We start from the raw sequence: 17693 nt of genomic DNA, 5'->3' as shown, positions 1-17693 counted from the left end.
CTCATTCTTTAAAGGTCTCTGTTTCAATCCATAGCATCTCAAGATAAAAGAAGGGGTAGCCAACATGGTGTCCTGCAGATATGTCGGACTCAACTCCCATCATTGCCAGCCAGCATGACCAATGGTCATGAACAATGGGAATTGTAGTCCAGCAACATCTAGAGGGCACCAAGTTGGCTACCTCTGAAAGGATCAAGGTAGCAGGACTGTGAAAAGTCTATGTCTGAGATTCTGCTGCCAGTGCATTTAGACAGAACTGGTATTAGCCTGCTGTGATGTTCCTGTACTAATGTATATATGGTAAGTGCTGTTTGTATAGAAGATATGTGGTAAGTGGAATGAAAGAGGAGGGGGGAGTAAATGAGCAGTAGAATGCTGGATGATTGGCTGAGTGTTTGGATAGCTGAGAGTATAAATGGAAGGATGACAGTTGAATCTGGGTGGACGTTAGTGGGTTGTTTTGGTGGAGTTTGGAGGTGGGTGTGAGTTGGTGTATGTCAGGAGAGTGTGGAGAAAGAGGGAGGTGGAGTTCAGATTAGTAATAAGTCAAATATCACAGAAACAGATGAAACCATAAGCTTGTAGATCATTATCAAAGTTATCTTGTTATTAATGTTATTTAATAAATACTATTTTGGTTTACCGAAGGCCTGATCCTTGGCTGGGGTTTCACAGACCAGAAGAGAGGGTAAGGTAATGACCAAGGCTGAAGGGAAACAGTAACAAATGGTGGCAGCGGTGAAGAGGAGAAGATAACATTATAAGTATCCAGAGCAACCCCGAGTTATGAGTTATCTGCATTGATACAAGGGGGTTGGGAACAGCATAGGCACACAGTCACGAATGTAACCTGATAGAGAGACTCAGGCAAGGTCTCTGGGAACATTGGTTGTAGAACGTGACGTGGTGCTGCCTAGCAGGGGGATCTATTGAGATCTGTGCTAGAGCGGAGAGAGAAACCATAAAAAAGGACAGTCCGGACTGGTGGAGTCCCTGGTGGTGCCTAGTGAAAGGCAGTAGCCACGAGCAGGTAGGAACCTGACAGGGAGAGCCAGGGAAGGGCATCACACCTGCCTCAGAATAATCCAGCTAATTTATAATCAATCTAAAGAAATATATGAATATATAAGCTTGATTATCATACATTATGTTCTGGAAAAAGTTTTCCAGTATTCATAAAATGTTACTATCCAGCACTTTAATGATGCCAGAGCAAACTACAGCCCATGGACATCAGCTGTGCCAAATCAGTCCTCAGGAACACAATTCCACACGCAAATATATTTCCTGATCCCTTGCCAAAGAGAAAGCAGAGATGGACAGCAACACTAGTTTTTGTATATATTCCTAGCATACTTTTTTTTGTTTAGGCAAGCCTATCCAGTCAAGTAGATGTTGATGTGTTTTATTCTTTTTAGTCTGTTACTGTTTTAATTGTTTTAATTACTTGTTTTTAACTCTTCTATCAATAATTTTAATATTTTTTGTAAACTGCTTAGAGGTTTTTTTACAATCAAGTGGTATATAAATCTTGTTAAATAAATAAATAAATAAATATTATCTAGGCAGTTCTCTCTTTCACTCTATTGTACTCTTGTAAACAATAAAAAAGCGAGGACTTTCAAAACAATACAAAGTAAAACAAAATCGGGTTGTGAAATGCCACTTACCTCATAACCTATGGTAGATAAGAATTGCTTCAACGCGATGAGGCAGGAAAAAATGTATTTTACTCTTTAGACCACATAAATTGCTGACATAGGTACATGTGGGGAAGCAGAACAGAAAACACTGTGGGCAAGTCACTTTTGTGAACATTATTTGCAAGGTTATTTTTAAACCCTGCCCTGTCCTCATACCAATTTGGCCATTTTCTCTCGCTGCAGGGAGTGCAGCATTCTTGAAAACTGGTGTTAGGACCAATTTAACAACATATATTTTAAATATAATAAAATACATAAAATCAGACCAGGGAATACATTTGGAGCATGAGTTTTCAGCTATGCAGTCTGCTCCACAGAGAAGATCTGTCATCAGCACACCTTGCAACGCAGTCAATTTCAGTGAGGAAAAGCATCACCACAACGACTACACATTCTGCTCCTTCTTCCCCCGGCACAAAGGCTGCTGCACACACATCTTCTGCTACATAAACACTTTCTCTTTTCTGTGCTTCAACAGTATATTTCGTGATGGGCAAGGAACTAGGAAGCTGGCTGGAGGACTAGATCAGCGTCAGGAGTTAGTTCACAATGGCAGCGTAAAACAGACATGAGAGCCTTGCAAATCAGCAGGCTTGCAATGAAGCAGTTAACTCTTACTAGCCCACCTGCCCAAACGTACCCATGTTAGTAATCTGAAAAAGGCAACTGGGGAGGGGAGCAACCACCTCTTTCTCTACAGAAAAGATTCTATGTTTGGTTGTCTTGAGGCTATTTTTATTCACCACAGGCATCCAAGAAGCCTAGAGAAGGGTGACATGGATGACAATGTGTGGGGGATGCAAATTAAGGATGGAGTGCTTGAGGAATTGAGGATGAAGCCACATCCAAGAGACAGAAGGCAAAATGAGGAAAAGAAGAGCAGTTTGTCATATCCACAGGACCAAGCAATACTTGTGGAGAAAATTTACTCACCTGTGTGAAGGGATCATCACTCTCACTCAGATTTCTCTTAAGCTGGCGGAGCTCCATGCCCTTGTTACTCAGCTGGTCCTCAAGTTGCTTCACCACATCTTCCAAGGAATATGTGGGCTCATATGGAGGGGTTGGTTCCCCAGAGCTCTGCAGCCGGCTCAGGCTCTTGCAAGACAGAGGTGCTTTCTCTACAGCCAAAGGATCCCGTGGTCCCCGAGAGGCCCTGTCTAAGGAACCACCAATGTGGTTGATGTGGCCTACGGAAGCACTGAGCTGGCTTGGAGCAGGTTTGAAACGGGGATTGTACGTGGGGAAGCTTTGGATAGAGTTGGTGCTCTCGTCCAGGCTGATGGTGTGCAGCAAGTGGCTGCGCAGGGGGCCACGCTGCGAGGAGCTGCTAGTGCTGCTCTGTGTCAAGAGCGTGTGCAAACTCCCATTGCTCTTTGACAGCTTCTGCCCTTTGGCTGATGACAGCCCAGGCATGGACAATAAGCTCTTCCCAGCCACCACCTTGAAGGCCGAGGGTCTGATCCGACACTGGAAGAAACACAAGCAATTAGCAGTTGCATCAGCCTATTAGCATACCAGAATCAAAGGAGATCAACATGTTCTTGCCATAGTTGGTAGCATTAGCTCTGTATAGCAGGGATGGGATGCAGAATTTCAGGTCTGGGGGACAAACATGGCTGTTCAGGCCTTTTGTCTGTCCATCGGGACTCTCTCCAAGCCACAATGCCTTGAGTGTATTTCGCTGGCTGGAATGTGTGCCTGAACTTGATAATGTTTCTTGCTTGTCTGGGTGGAGAAACTAGCCTATTGAACTAGCCTATTAATTGCTCCATCCACTTTTGCCTCTGGCCCCACCCACCACTGGCATGTGGCCCCCAGAAGGTTGCTCAGAAGGGAACTGGGCTGAAAAGTTTTCCCCACCCGTCAATCTCCATCAATCTATTTCAGCTGTTAAAGACAGACAGCACAGGCTTTCAAGAAGAATAGTTGTTTAAAGCAGGGACAGCCTACTTTTGTGACCAAGGAGACTGAGCACTCCCTGGCCAGCAGCAGCATGCTAAGTGCTACCTCTGAGCTAGTTAGTGCTGGAGGCCATGTGGAACTAGGTGGCTGTGAGGCTGGGTGTAACCTGAGTCCACCAGGTGGCCATGTATTGTCTACACAGTAACAGTAGTTGATTTAGTCCTTCTGTCTACTATAAACCACAAGATATCAGTTCCAGATCCCCCTGGGTTCATTAGCTCATCAGATGCTCTAATGTAGAGGTGGAGAACCTGTGCCCTCCAGATGTTGGTGGACTACAGCTCCCATTATCCCTAACCATGGGCCATACTGGGTGTGGTTGATGGAGGTGAAACAGAAAAGAGACAAGCTATGGTGCTCCTTGTGATAAGAAGGTGTGGGAGTATTGCCCAGAGATTAGGGTTTACTGCGGAGGCACATCAAGAAGAATTTGTTGTTTTATAGTTTTTCAGTAAGGGTGAACAAGAATCAGGCTTTTCCAAGTTTAAGAAACCGAACAGTGTTCACAGCTCCTGATGAAGGAGGCTTATCTCTGAAACACCTCAAGCTAAATAAACAGCTTATCACAAGAAGCACTGGAGTCTTGTCTCCTTTATGTTCCACTGACCTTGGTGCTGTTCCCCTCTTCCTCCTTGCCTGTGGTTGATGGAAGCACCTGAAGGGCCAGAGGTTCCCACTACTGCTCTAATGTAATTCCAGGAGCAATATTGCTCCAATATTCCCACATCACACACTCCTGGACCCTGTAAAGCTAAAGGCTTTCTGTCTCAACACATCAGAAACCCAGAATTACTGTAGGATACTGGATAGACGATGGGATCAGCCAATGGGAAAATGCATTCGTTTTATGCCAAGAAGCCCTACCCCATTCCCCTTCTAATCAGTCTCTGCCAAGAAACTCTCTTCCTAACTGTTACCACACCCCCATCTCCCTCACCTTGTCAAAGCGTCCACGTTCAGGCAAAGAGCTCTTGGAGAAATCGGCTCCCCGTTGATTGTTCCGGAAGTACCGCTCAGGGGACTGGTTCTCCCGGTCGCTCTCGTAGTCCCTTTTGAAGCCACCGCCTGATGATTGGTGCTTCTTCTCAGCCCAAGTGTCCCGTTTTCCCCCATGTAAGTAGCCAAAGACTTCGCGCTGGGACATTCCTTTCCGGAGCAACCCGTCTGGCTGACGCATCCCTCGCAGACTGCCCAGAGTAGTTGGTGAGAAATCCTGTTTCTCTACTAGGCTACCCACGCTGCCCATGCTGAAGTCGTTGTCAAGCTCAGAATCCAGAGAGTAAGGATCAAAGAGACAATGGCTGGGGTCACAGGTCACATGAGAGGCCTGTGCTGTTGCCATGGAGATTTAGAGACAAGCAGGATTCCAGCACTGCCAAAAGAAGTCACATGCACACAAAAGTTATCGATATGTTTGTTCTCATCAGTCCGCAAGGAGAACAGGCTAAAAATCTATTCCAATCTATTACTGTCAGTGAAAGGTCATCACGCCAGTTCCCAGTGACACCACCTAGGAAACAAGCACTGTCTCAAGCTTTGGTAGCTGAGGGCACTAACAGAAGCCACTGATGTTACAGGTCCTACAGCAGGGATAGGGAGTCCATGGCCCCCAGGTATTGTTGGCTTACAACTCCCATCAACCCTCACCATTGGCCATGCTAGTTGAAGCTGATAGGTGTAAGCGTCCAACAAATCTGGAGGGCCGCAGGTCTCTCCCTGCCCCCTGTCCCCCCCCCCCATCCTACAGCTAACTTTGGGGCTTGCCTTCTGCCCAAAATGTCAGGCCAGATTCTTTTACTGACTTGGTTTACTCACCTAGCCAGAGCGGAGTCCAAGTGCAGAAGATGCTTCATCAGGAAGAAGCAACTCCCAAAATAAGGTAAGATCCACCCAGCCCTGCTCCTCACAGAGGCTTTCTTCCCATGACATGCTGACTCCCAAAACTAGCTCCTCCCCCTGCCTCAAGCAATAGGGCGGGAGACCAAAATAAACATGCTCAATGACCAAGAAGGTGCTCCAAAATTTATATTACTTGTACAGCTACCAATTCCTCTCTAATCAAGGCTAGTGCAAGTCACTTCCTTGTTTTTAGCCACTAAATCAAGAAAAGAACTCTTGGCAAGCCTCTAGATACAGGGATGCCAGCCTCTTCTGTCCCTAGGAGCATCACGCTTAGGCAACCACTGACAGTCTCTGCTAGCCCACTTGCTCTAATGCAGTCAGTCATATCTAGGGCTTTGCTGGTATCTTATTTTTATGGATAAACAAGCCAGTCAGAAGAGGTCACAAGAGTCTGGCCTGACATTTGGTGGGACCACGGTAAGAAAAGAAGTTCCTGCCAGGATTCCCCCTTGGTCTCCTATAATCTTGTCAGGGTGATAGCGATTGTGGGCTGTCTGGTCTAATTTAGTTTAAAGATAAGGAACTATAAGAAGGGAGAGCAGGGGCCTCAAAGTTGCCCATCAACAGTTAGCACCGAAATAGCAGACTGACAGGCACACAACTCACCTGGCCACAGTCTTTCCCACTATGGGTGTGATGTATTTCTATTTAAATTATAGTAATTATTTCTAAATTTATATCTATACATATAAATTAGCATATGTAAATTTTATACAAGTTTGTACAGTATCATCCTTTGACCTTTTTTTGATAATGTAGTTTCTCTTTCTTGGTGATGCAGTCACTCTAGGGGTAGGATAAGCCTGAGATTCCCATAGCTCAGAAATACTACCAGGTTTCTACATACTTGTCTCCAAAACTAGCCCCAGATAGACGCTACATCCATGTGTCTGCAGAGCTAGACACAAGCAAATATGATATGCTATTTAGCTTTTGCCTTCCCATGGAGGCAATAACATATCTGGTCCAGAACCCAGTCTGTTCATAGGATCAAGCTACTGGCAATGTGTCTCTCCACTGTTGAGAGAGCTACACTGGTCACCAATCTGCTGCCAGGCCAGGTTCAAGGTTCTTGTGTTAATACACAAAGCCCTAAAAAAATGGCCCAAGTACCTGAAGGACCACCTGATTTCTTACACTTCATCTCTTATCGCTGAGGTCTTCTGATAGCGCACTGTTGGTGGTCCCACATGCCCCTGAGGTTTGATTGCCCTTTACCAGGAACTGAGCCCTTAGTGTGGCTGGCCCTGCCCTGTATAACTCCTTGCCAAAAGAGGTTTGACAGGAGTCATCCCTGCTTGTTTTTAGACATCTTCTAAAAACTGTAATATTCAGACAGGCCTTTCAAATCTGATATTCTTTGCCAACCAGCTTTTACTGATGTGTTTGATGTTTTTATTGCAAAATTGTGCTTTTCGTTTTATGATATTTTATATGAAAGTGCAGTTTATAAACATTTTAAATATAAACAAACATAAGAAATAACCCTCTGCACCCCTTGGACTAAAGCCAGGACTCATATCTGTAACTGTTTGGTGGGAGGGGGTAGTCTGATTTCTCTGGGCAAGAACTGAAATAAGTATCTTGGCACTGATTCATTCTGATGAGACAGAGTTTCCTTCCCTTCAGTAGGTAATGTTCCAGGCTGCTAAAATGGAAGCAGCTGCTGAGAAAAGAAGAGGGGGAAGCACAAACAGCTGAACTGGAGGAAACAGGAAAAGATATTTGGGAGGTAAGATGGGTAGGACTGCATCATTTCCTGAGCAGGTGTGAAGGATTCAAATACTCAGCATAGCTAGAAGGGAGCCTAAAAGCCTGATATAACTGTCCATAAGTGAACATTTGGTCTCCAAAGGCTACAGATTACAGATGATCTACACATGCAGCAAAATAAAGTGGAAGGTTCCTGAGGTGGTAGACTGGACTGTGCTACTTCTGACAGCAGGTGGAGAACCACGTTTCTGAATGCTCCCTGCAGTCAAACAAAACTCCCTCCAAGCAGAACGAGCACAGCAGACCATAGGCTAGACCAGCCCGAAAGCTAGTTTTCTACAGCTAGAGATTAATTTGTAATACAACAATATTAAAAGATATCTCCCATCTACAGTCTAAAATGGTGCTGTTTATTTATTTGCTATATTTATGAGATGCCCAATGACTGTTGTTCTCTGAGTTATGTACAAAGCAATATGAAAACAAGATAAAATCACAAAATCAATTAACTTAACACAAAAACAGCATTAAACAGCATTTAAAGCGAGATAAGAAATCATACCAGACAGCAAAATTCCAGAAAGGAAAACAAATTCCAGAAAGGAAATAAGCATATTAAAACAGAGCAGAAATGGATATTAAAAGCCTTGCAGTGAAAAAACATTTAGGTGAATGGCAGGGTGAGCCCCCTCTTGGAAGGGCATTCCATAGCTGACAGGCTGCTGCTGAAAAGGTCCTTCCTCTTGTAATCTGGGGGGACTCAGAAGAGGACCCCCACTGATGATCTCAGGGTATGAGCAGGTACATAAGGGGAAGAAGCAATATGTTCTTATCTGAAGTTTCCTGACCGTCTTCAGAGTTGGTCCAAATGCATTACAGTAATCTAAATGGGAGGTTACCAGGACACAGATCACTGAAGCCAGGCTATCTCCCTCCAAGTACAGTCATAGTTGGTGCACTAGCTGTGTAAGTCAGAAGAAGGCACTTTGAACTTCCGTCTGCTGAGTGGGAAAGCCAAAGTGCCCAGTGTAGCATTCAAACATACAGAGGAGTTGCTCCATTGTTCACTTTCTTCCTTTTAATCACAGGCCACTAAGAAGGTAATCTCAATATTGTTAATAAGAGAGTGCCAATTTCCATCATTATCAAATGAGGACTAATTTCCTGAATTGCCCAGGGCAGTGACTCTACTAAGGCTAGCAGCACCTCAGAGCACTGTCAGCATCTCCATTTTAAATGAGCTTACGGCCAAATGCTTATACTCAGGCCCTGCAAGATAATGACCCTAAGCAGTACACAGACTCATTAATTATTAGATAATTAATTAGCTCAACATCCCCATAACCCTAGATCAAAAAACTGCCACAAGTAGGGAAACACAGTCAATTATAAAAGAGCTCTGCCAATAGGCACAAAAAAAAGTCAGCAGTCAAACTGACAGCAGAACCTAGGACTCTCAGTTCTCTCCTGTAGAGGCCAGTAAGCCAGCTCCAGTCATGTCAAGTGCTGAAGATCAAGGGAGTCCCAAAGGGGAAGGTTTCCATGGCAGCCATCTTCCACATAGCTCTTGTATGTTTCCACGTGTAGTGATGATAATATAGCTTCTTCAAAGTAGGCCTGTGGCAGACAGCCCGCCCAGCATCAGCAGATGTTGATGCAGTTCTTGCAGAGGAGTAAAAGCTCTCCACCCTTGATGCAGATAATTGGGTCTGCAATTCACATGACAAGGGTAGAGATGGGAGCTAAAGACTCTCATTATAATTATCCTATCCCATGTTGACTGGCAGATAGGATGAGGTATTGCAAGATAAGTCCTAGAGGATTTGGTGACTCAGATTGCTACACAGTGCCAAGACTCATGAAACTTCCCTGGCCTAGAGGGTCACACCCCAAGAAGATGCTTTGACTTCCATCACCCTTTATGTACTGTAAATAAACATTAAAGATAATGACTCTCCTTTAATTGCCCTCTCTCTCTCTCTCTCTCTCTCTCTCTCTCACACACACACACACACACACACACACACACACAGATCTGACAGCTCTGATCTTGTGCTGCCATAGCATTACAAAGGATCCCAGCATCTCTTCCTAAGAGCCCATTGTGAAGGTTCCCAGATAGGAACAAGCCTTCTAATAAAATTAAGCAGCAACAGGAATTCATGCTCTGCTTATTGCTGGGAGCTCAGCATTGTCTGTGGAGGCCTGGGAACAGTACTTTAAAACCTCTGAAAATTTTAAGCACTGTGTCCTCAAGATGAGAGGTTTGGCTGATTCAGCTACCCCATTATAGATAAGTCCCACAGGACAGAGACAAGACAAAGTGACATAGCTGTTCAATTGATCTTTTTGCATAGTCTCTGGCATTTTATGTACCCAACTATTTCTCCGTAATATCTGAATCAAGAGACTTCCCCGGATGAGAGTCTAGACTAGGTGGTAGACTGGATGCAGGCCAACAAACTGAGTCTGAATTATGGCAAGACAGAGGTGCTGTGGGTGAGCGGTTCCCAAGTCTGGATAACAGGTCAGTTGCCTGCTTTGCAGAGGTTTGTAGTCTGGGGGTGCTCCTGGATCCACCTCAGTGTGCCTTTAATCAGCTTCACCTGGCACACCAACTATGGCTGTTCCTGAATAGCAAAATCTGACCTCCATGCATTGTAACTCAAAACTGGATTGCTGCAACATGCTCTATAAGGGGCTGCCTTTGGGAATGGGTCCGGAAGCTTCAGCTAGTGCAGAATGTTATGGCTACACCGGTGATGGGAACAAACTACCACCAACACATGACACTGGTGTTAAAAGACCTGCACTGGATTCCCATCTGCTTCCAGGCCAGCTTCAGGGCTTTTGTACAAAGCCGAACAACTTACACCTTAAGGGCTGCTTTACCCCGTATGTCTCATGCTGATCAGTGAGATCATCTGTGGAAGCACTACTAGTGGTCCCCTATGACTAGAAATACAACTCATATCAACAAGAAGGACACGCCTTCATTATTGCGGGCCAACTCTATGGAACTTCCTCCCATTAGAAATCAGACACTGTCTTTGCTAAGTTTCAGATTAATACCATTTTATTTCAGGAAGCCTTTGCACCATGAATGCTGTTTTCTGATGTTTTGATTTATGTTTTAAATGTTGTACATTGTACGGACGGTATTAAACTAACTTTTTGCATTAGCGCAAGGGCTAGCACAGCAAGGTTTCCCCCCTGTCCGCCCTCCGCACTGTCCCTAAATTTGCTCTGGAGGGTCGAAACAGATTTCGAGGGTGTGCAGGGGGAGGAGAGGGGGGAGATCATTCTGTTGCGCAAGGAAAAATCCTTACACTGATGGAACAATCTACTTAGCGTTACATTGAATACAATCCTATGTTTTTATTTTTTGTAAGATGCTTTGAGATATGTGGTAAAAAGTGGGGTATGGTTTTTTAAAATAAATAATTAAATGGAGACCCAGGTGGCCTCAGCAGCCAGGAGTGCATTTTGCCACCTCCAGTTGGTAAGACAGCTCCAGCCATTTCTTGACCAGAAGAGCCTGACCACATTTGTCCATGTGCTGGTAACCTCCATGTTGGACTACTGTAATAAGCTCTGTGTGAGGTTGGCCCAGAAATTGCAGTTCCTGCAAAATGCAGCAGCTCAACAGCTCCCTGGGACAGATTATCATGACCATGTTACACCATTGCTGAAAGAATTGCACTCATTGCCAGTTAACATATTGAATTTGAAATAGTTTTTATAGGAAATAGTTTTTATATAGGAGATTGTTATATCTATATGTTTTTATTGTTAAATTGTTGTTAGATAATTTATATTAAGCAATTCATATATGGAATAAAATAAAATAAATATTTGCTGATACTATCTTGGTTCCTAATTATTTCATGGTTAACTGATGGAGTGATTTTGTTCTATTGCCATTTGCTGCTGTTTTGTTGATTTTATTTGTAAAACAGATTCTTGAATGTTAATTTTTTTTGCTATATTTTGAATTGTTACAGGATGACAATTATTTTTGTTATATGCTTTGTCATTTCTTAAGGTTGTAAATCCTTGAGTGCAGTCATTTAGAAAATTGGTATACAAATTCAAATAAAACGAAGTTCAGCTGGTTCACGCTGCTGAACCTGTTTCGCTCACACTGGGATTGTGATGCATTGACTGTATGTAAATCCCTCAATCAGACCTGTTATGCCTACTAGGATGGAAGCCACTTCCTTCCACTTCCTGGCTCTTTCTCTAGAGTTCAGTCCATTGATTGATGTCAAAAAACGCTTAGCTGTTCCCTGTCTTCTGAAACTTTTTTAGGACAGCGAGGTCTCCACCCTTTTCTTTAATTTGCCATATGTAGTTGTATCTGAGTCTTCCTCTTGCTCCTTTTCCTTTAAGTTTTCCTTCATTCATGTCCTGAAGAATGTGCCTTGTCATATAAAATATCACATTCCTCCGGTCCTAGGCTTTAGATGCGCTCTGTCATACTTCTTCAAACTGTTCTGCAGTCTTCATATATCTCCAAATCTACCCAAATATGCCTTCACTGGTTTCCTTCCTATCCAGTTCATTCTTCTCCAAACCTCACATTTTGTTTCTTCCATTTGACCTCTTGTCCATGCTTCACATACAGAGTTATATCCTCATACATACATTTTTATAAATCCTTTTATTTTAGTTCTGAAGATATTCATCCTGCCAGATTTACTCTGCTCAGTGAATGCAATGCTTTATAGGGAGGGACAATAAGTACTGTTGGGATGCTACCTGGCGAGGCTGGCCTATCTGACAAAGAGGGGGATGGAACCTAGGCTGCCAAAGAGAGAGAGGAAGTGAGTGAAAAGAGATAGCTGCCCCATGCAGGAGCCAGGCTGATGTCCATGCAGCACTCCTCCTGACTGGCTCTAGATGTGCCTGGATGTGAGGGGAGCATTCCCCACCTTCTCTAGTGTGGGTACCCTGGGTTTGAACCAGGGGCCTCCAGCATACTCATCCTGCAGCCTATGAGCTCCTGGCATCTGTAACTGCATGTTCAGGCTGGGGATGGGAGGAAAACAAATACCTCTTGATTACTGTCTACTGCTCTGGCTGAGTGGTTAGGGTATTTGCTCTGCGGAATTTGCAGTGTGGGTCAGGTTTTAGGAGCTCCCTCTGTTTTGCCCCAATGCTACTTTTTTGTGGTGGTGGCGGGTAGTGTGCTAGGCATACAAAAGTTGAGTGTGGACCTCTTCACCCCTTCCCCTCAGTAGGGCTCGAACTCTCATATCCTGCTTCCCAGCCCCATGCCCTATGCAGTGAGTCGTTGAAATTTGCTGCTGTCAGCAAGTGTCTGTAGCTGCCTTTGTGGCATGGCTCAGCCTCTCCCTTTGGCTGCTTGGTGAGAGTTTCTATTTCCCTGGCTGGATTATGAATCCCTGTCTTTGGAAGAGTGGCATTAATAGTGGACAGTGTGGTGGGGACTGCACTGCTCATCTGACCTCCTTCCAGCTGAGTCACTGCTGCATAGTGGCAGGGAGAGGGGTGAGGCAGCGCTGCAGCGAGGTTAGAACAGCGCAAACACACTGGCAGATTCAATCTGGCACTCCTGCAGGCGCCTTGGCATTGTGCTCCTCTCATCACTATCTTGCCTCTCGCCCCTCTCCATCTCAGTATGCAGCAGCAACGCAACCTCAGGGAGGTCAGGGGAGCGATATAATCTCACCACACCGACCACTACTGGGTTGCATGTGCTGTTTGCAAGCCTCCTGCCCAAGAAGTTACTTGGGTGCTGTGTTATGCGAGCGCATTGCCGGCATAGTCCTTGAATGGAGGGTACTGGCAGTGTTCCCAGGGATGCTGGCGGTGGTGCATGTCTGTCTTTTTTATGCTATTTCGTATTTTCCGGGTGTGTGTTTTTCCCCTCCTTTCCCGGACTTAGTGAATATAGGATAAGGGGATGTTTCACCAGTGTAGTGGCAGTGTATCTCTCTCTCCCCACCCCAGCATAATCAAAGTGTAGGATTGCTTTGCCCATGTGCTAATTCCAAAACGATTCAAGGTTACCCTCTTTCACATAATTTCTAATTGACTTATGAAAACCTCCAGCACGGATTATAACTGGGGATGCGAATTTAACCAAGAGAAATTGGGCTATACTTTTCTATAAATGGTGAGTAGGGCAAGAATAATTGGTATTGCATAGCTAGAGGAAAATAAACACTTCAAGCCTTAGGGCAAAATTCTATCACATTATGAAAATGGGGGTATGGCATTTTTGAGATATAGTATCTAACAACATACACTTTGCATGACTTTTCATTTTTCTTTGCAATTACAGTGATTGCCACCATCCTAGACTGGGTTAAATTGGAAATTCTTGTGGAGATAATATGTGTGCTAAGAAAAGAATTGAGGCAAGGGACTGATTCAGTGCAGGAGCTGCCAAAAGTCTGACCACTGCAGACTTCAATAACATCTGATCTAACACTTCATTTTGTCACATACTCATTAGTACTGGTGCCTCCTGTAGGATAAGCCCCCCCTAACAATTGTGCCATTATACAAATCTATGGTGGTGAGACCTCACTTGGAATACCGTGTAGAGTTCTGGTCACCTCACCTCAAAAAGGGTATTGTAGAGCTAGAAAAGATCCAGAAAAGGGCAACCAAAGGATTGCAGCAACTCTCCTAGGAGGAAAGGTTACATCTGGAGCTTTTTAGTTTAGAAAAAAAAAAGGCAGGTAAAGAGGGACACAACAGAGGTATATAAGATGGTGTGTGGTATGAAGAAAGGAAATAGGGAGACGTTTTTCTGCCTCTCTCATAATACTAGAACCCAATGAAGCTGAATGTTGGAAAACAGACAAAGAGCACAAGAAAGTACTCCTTCACACAGGGACTAGTTAAATAATACGAAATGATACAAAACTGGGAGGGATAGCTAACGCAATGGAAGACAGGAATAAAATCCAAAGGGACCTGGATAGACTAGAAAATTGGGCTGAAATTAATAAAAGGACATTCAATAAAGACAAATGCAGGATTCTGCATTTAGGCCACAAAAATAAAATGCACGGGTACAGGATAGGAAATACCCGGCTTAGCAGTAGTGCGTGTGAGAAGGACCTTGGAATTGTAGTGGATCGCAAGTTGAACATGACCCAGCAGTGTGATGCTGCGGCAAAAAAGGCAAACACGGTTTTGGGCTGCATAAACAGAGCTATAGTTTCCAGGTCGAGGGAAGTAATAGTCCCACTATATTCTGCATTGGTCAGGCCTCATCTGGAATACTGCGTTCAGTTCTGGGCGCCTCATTTTAAGAAAGATATAGACAAGTTAGAGCGGGTTCAGAAGAGGGCAACGAGGATGATAGCCGGTATGGAGAACAAGTCTTATGAGGAAAGGTTGAAGGAACTTGGCATGTTCAGTCTGGTGAAGAGAAGGCTGAGGGGTGACATGATTGCACTCTTTAAGTACCTGAAGGGCTATCACATAGAGGAGGGTACAGATTTGTTCTCTGCTGCCCCAGAGGGTAGGACTAGGTCTAATGGTTTTAAGTTGCAGGAGCATAGATTCAGACTGGACATTAGAAGGAACTTCTTGACAGTAAGGGCAGTTCGGCAATGGAACCGACTGCCTAGGGAGGTAGTGGGATCCCCTTCGCTGGATGTCTTCAAGCAAAGGGTGGACAGCTATCTGCGGGAGATGCTCTAGCTGTGAATTTCCTGCTGTGAGCAGGGGGTTGGACTCGATGGCCTACAAGGCCCCTTCCAACTCTATGATTCTATGATATGTAGTGTTGGCCACTAACATGGATGACTTTAAAAAAGGATTAGACAAATTAATTATAGATAGGGCTACCAAGAGCTACTTGCTATGACAACTGCATCTCAGTGATGGAGGGAGTATGCCTCTGAACAGGGCCAGTGCCAGGCATGACTGGGCCCTTGGGCACTAGGCTGCCCCAGGCCTACAGCACCCTAGTCCAACCCCCCCCATACAGGCTATGTGGGGCTAATAAGCTCGCCCGCACATCCCACCTACCCGTCCCTGTGAATAACATGCACATTGCATGCACGTGCCTGCCATCAACCAAGATGGTAGCAGGAGCATCAGCCCCTTAGAAAAGCCCGTCACCATCTTAGTTGATGGCAGGCATGCACGGACAGTAGGCACATCATTTACAGCGACAGGAGAGGTAGGTGGCGCATGAGTGCAGGCTTATTGAAGCCTGCACTGACTATATTGGGGAGGCTGGTGTGCCTGGGAGCTCCCTCTCTGCGATCCGCAGCAATGTCAGGAGCCAACGCTGCCATGGACTGTGGAATGGGAGTGCTACCCTTCTACCCTAAGGAGGGACCCTTCAGGGGCCCCTCTGGGCTGCAGGGGCCCTCAGCCAGGGCCCAACCTGGCCGTCCTCTGGCGCCAGCCCTGCCTCTGATGCTGCACGCTTCCCATCGGCATCTGGTTGGCAACTGCAAGAACAGGATGCTGGACTAGATGGGCCTTCTTTGGCCTGATGCAGCAGGGTTCTTCTGTTGTTCTTATGTTCTAATAAGTATTTGCAAGAATAGGAAAAACTGGGCAAATGAGTAATTTCATAAATTGACAGGGCTAGATGGATTGGCAGTACAAGTGGTCAGGGCTAAGGCAAGGGCAGGTACATCAAGCAGATTCAAAGCTGAAGCAGGCAAAGTCTGGAAAACTTAAGGTGGCTTTGGATATTGCCCAGAATTGCTGAAAAAATGTATGAGTGATTTGCACATCCTCCTTCCATTCTTCTAGGTGCTTACATATGCACCCAGCTCATACACCATTCTCTTTTCAGTGCTCCCCTGCAGCATCTGAAACCATCCATAGTTCAGAATCTAGAAGGAATGCATGGGTGACTTCTGTTGCACAAACAAAGACTGCAAGCAGGAAAAGAAACATACTGAGAGGCAAGGGATAACTAGGACCAAGGACACACAATAGAGTGAAGCAAAGCAAGAGGCTACAGGAGCTATTTGAGATCTGGAGACACATAATGTAAGAATGAGGTGGTGGCTAAATGGACATGGTTCTTGCCCAGTTCTCAGAGTAAGCCAGGTTCAAGGATTCCTGACACTAAAGGCTGATACTTATATATGCAAACATGCTAATATAGTACTTGTGTGGGCTGTAACATTTCTGGGCCAAGGAACTCTTGGTCTCCCCTGAGAATGTCATTGCTAATATTGTCTCTTTTTGAAGACGATAAGCTTCATGGTGTGAAAAATTACTGAAAATGTGACTGCAGTTTTTGCCAAAGCTCAGAAACCAGAAGGCAAATTAAGAGACTCCAAAATGTGGCTGTCATTATTTGACTTCTAAATCAGTATCAGATTTTTAAAAGCCTGCCATGATTTATGAACATCTAAAGGAGGCCCTGGGTGTTGTAAGAACAGTAGACGAGGCTTTCTGAATCAGACCAAAGCTCCATCTAGTCCAGCATTCTATACCCAACAGTGGCTGCCTAGATACTTCTGGGGAGCCCACAGCAAGGCGTGAAGACATCAGCCCTCTCCTGTTGTTTCACCATCACTACCAAACAACTGGAATCCAGTGCTATAGTCTTGTAAATCTGGTGGTGCTATTTAGCTATTATGGCTAAAGCCCATTGATAAGCTGTTCTTCATATATTTGTCTAACACCCTTTTAAATAAATAAATAAAGCCATTAGGTAAACCAGTGGCCATCACCACACCTAGTTTGCATATTTTCTTTTGTCTGTTCTGAATTTATTGTCAAACAATTAGGAACATAAGAAGAGCCTGTGGAATCAGGCCAATGGCCCGTCTTGTCCAGCATCCTGTTCTCACTGTAGTAAACAAGATGCCCATGGGAGGCCCGTAAGCAGGACATGAACACAAGAGCACTCTCCCCTTCTGTGGTTTCCAACAATTAGTATTCAGAAGCCTCCAACTGTGGAGGCAGAGCATAGCCATTGTGGCTAGTAGCCTTTGATAGTCTTATGCTCCACGAATTTGCCTAAAAGAGGCTTTTAAAAAGCCCTCCAAGTTGGTGGCCATCACTGTCTCCTTTAGGATCATTTTCCATTGCTCAACTATGCACTGCGTGAAGAAGTACTTTCTTTTATCTGTCCTGAATCTTACAGCATTCAGTGTCACTGCATGTCCACGAGTTCTAGTGTTATGAGAGAGGGAGAAAAACTTTTCTCTATCCACTTTCTCCATGCCATGCATAATTTTATAAACTTCTATCATGTCACTCACCTCTTCTCTAAACTAAAAACCTCAAATACTGCAGCATTTCCTCATAGGGGAGTCACTCCATCCCTTTCTTGCCCTTTTTTGAATCTTTTCCAACTCTACAGTATCCTTTTTGAGGTGAGGTGACCAGACCCATACACAGTATTTGGTCACACCATAGCTTTGTATAATGGCATTATGATATTGG

At 44.7% G+C, this 17693-nt stretch overlaps 1 protein-coding gene across 3 annotated transcripts in view; it reads right to left on the bottom strand.

The window, feature by feature from the left end:
* The window catches only part of N4BP3 (NEDD4 binding protein 3), a 30757-nt gene that overhangs the window by 2368 nt on the left and 10696 nt on the right, over window positions 1–17693 (bottom strand). Inside the window, exons 1-4 of one of the 3 annotated variants that reach the window (XM_061617649.1) lie at window positions 5484–5532; window positions 4606–5040; window positions 2637–3173; window positions 1671–1697 (exon numbers count right to left, since the gene is read on the bottom strand). In XM_061617649.1, coding sequence (XP_061473633.1) covers window positions 1671–1697; window positions 2637–3173; window positions 4606–5010 — 969 coding nt within the window. In that variant the 5' untranslated portion in view covers window positions 5011–5040; window positions 5484–5532. Of the gene's footprint in view, window positions 1–1670; window positions 1698–2636; window positions 3174–4605; window positions 5041–5483; window positions 5533–17693 lie in introns of those variants that run through there. The other 2 variants (XM_061617648.1, XM_061617650.1) reach the window with 2 other exon arrangements.

Source organism: Rhineura floridana, chromosome 3 (assembly GCF_030035675.1).
Source record: "Rhineura floridana isolate rRhiFlo1 chromosome 3, rRhiFlo1.hap2, whole genome shotgun sequence".
Taxonomy (NCBI): Eukaryota; Metazoa; Chordata; class Lepidosauria; order Squamata; family Rhineuridae; genus Rhineura; species Rhineura floridana.
The sequence above is the reverse complement of the archived record's forward strand: the minus strand, read 5'-3'. Positions and strand labels throughout refer to the sequence as shown.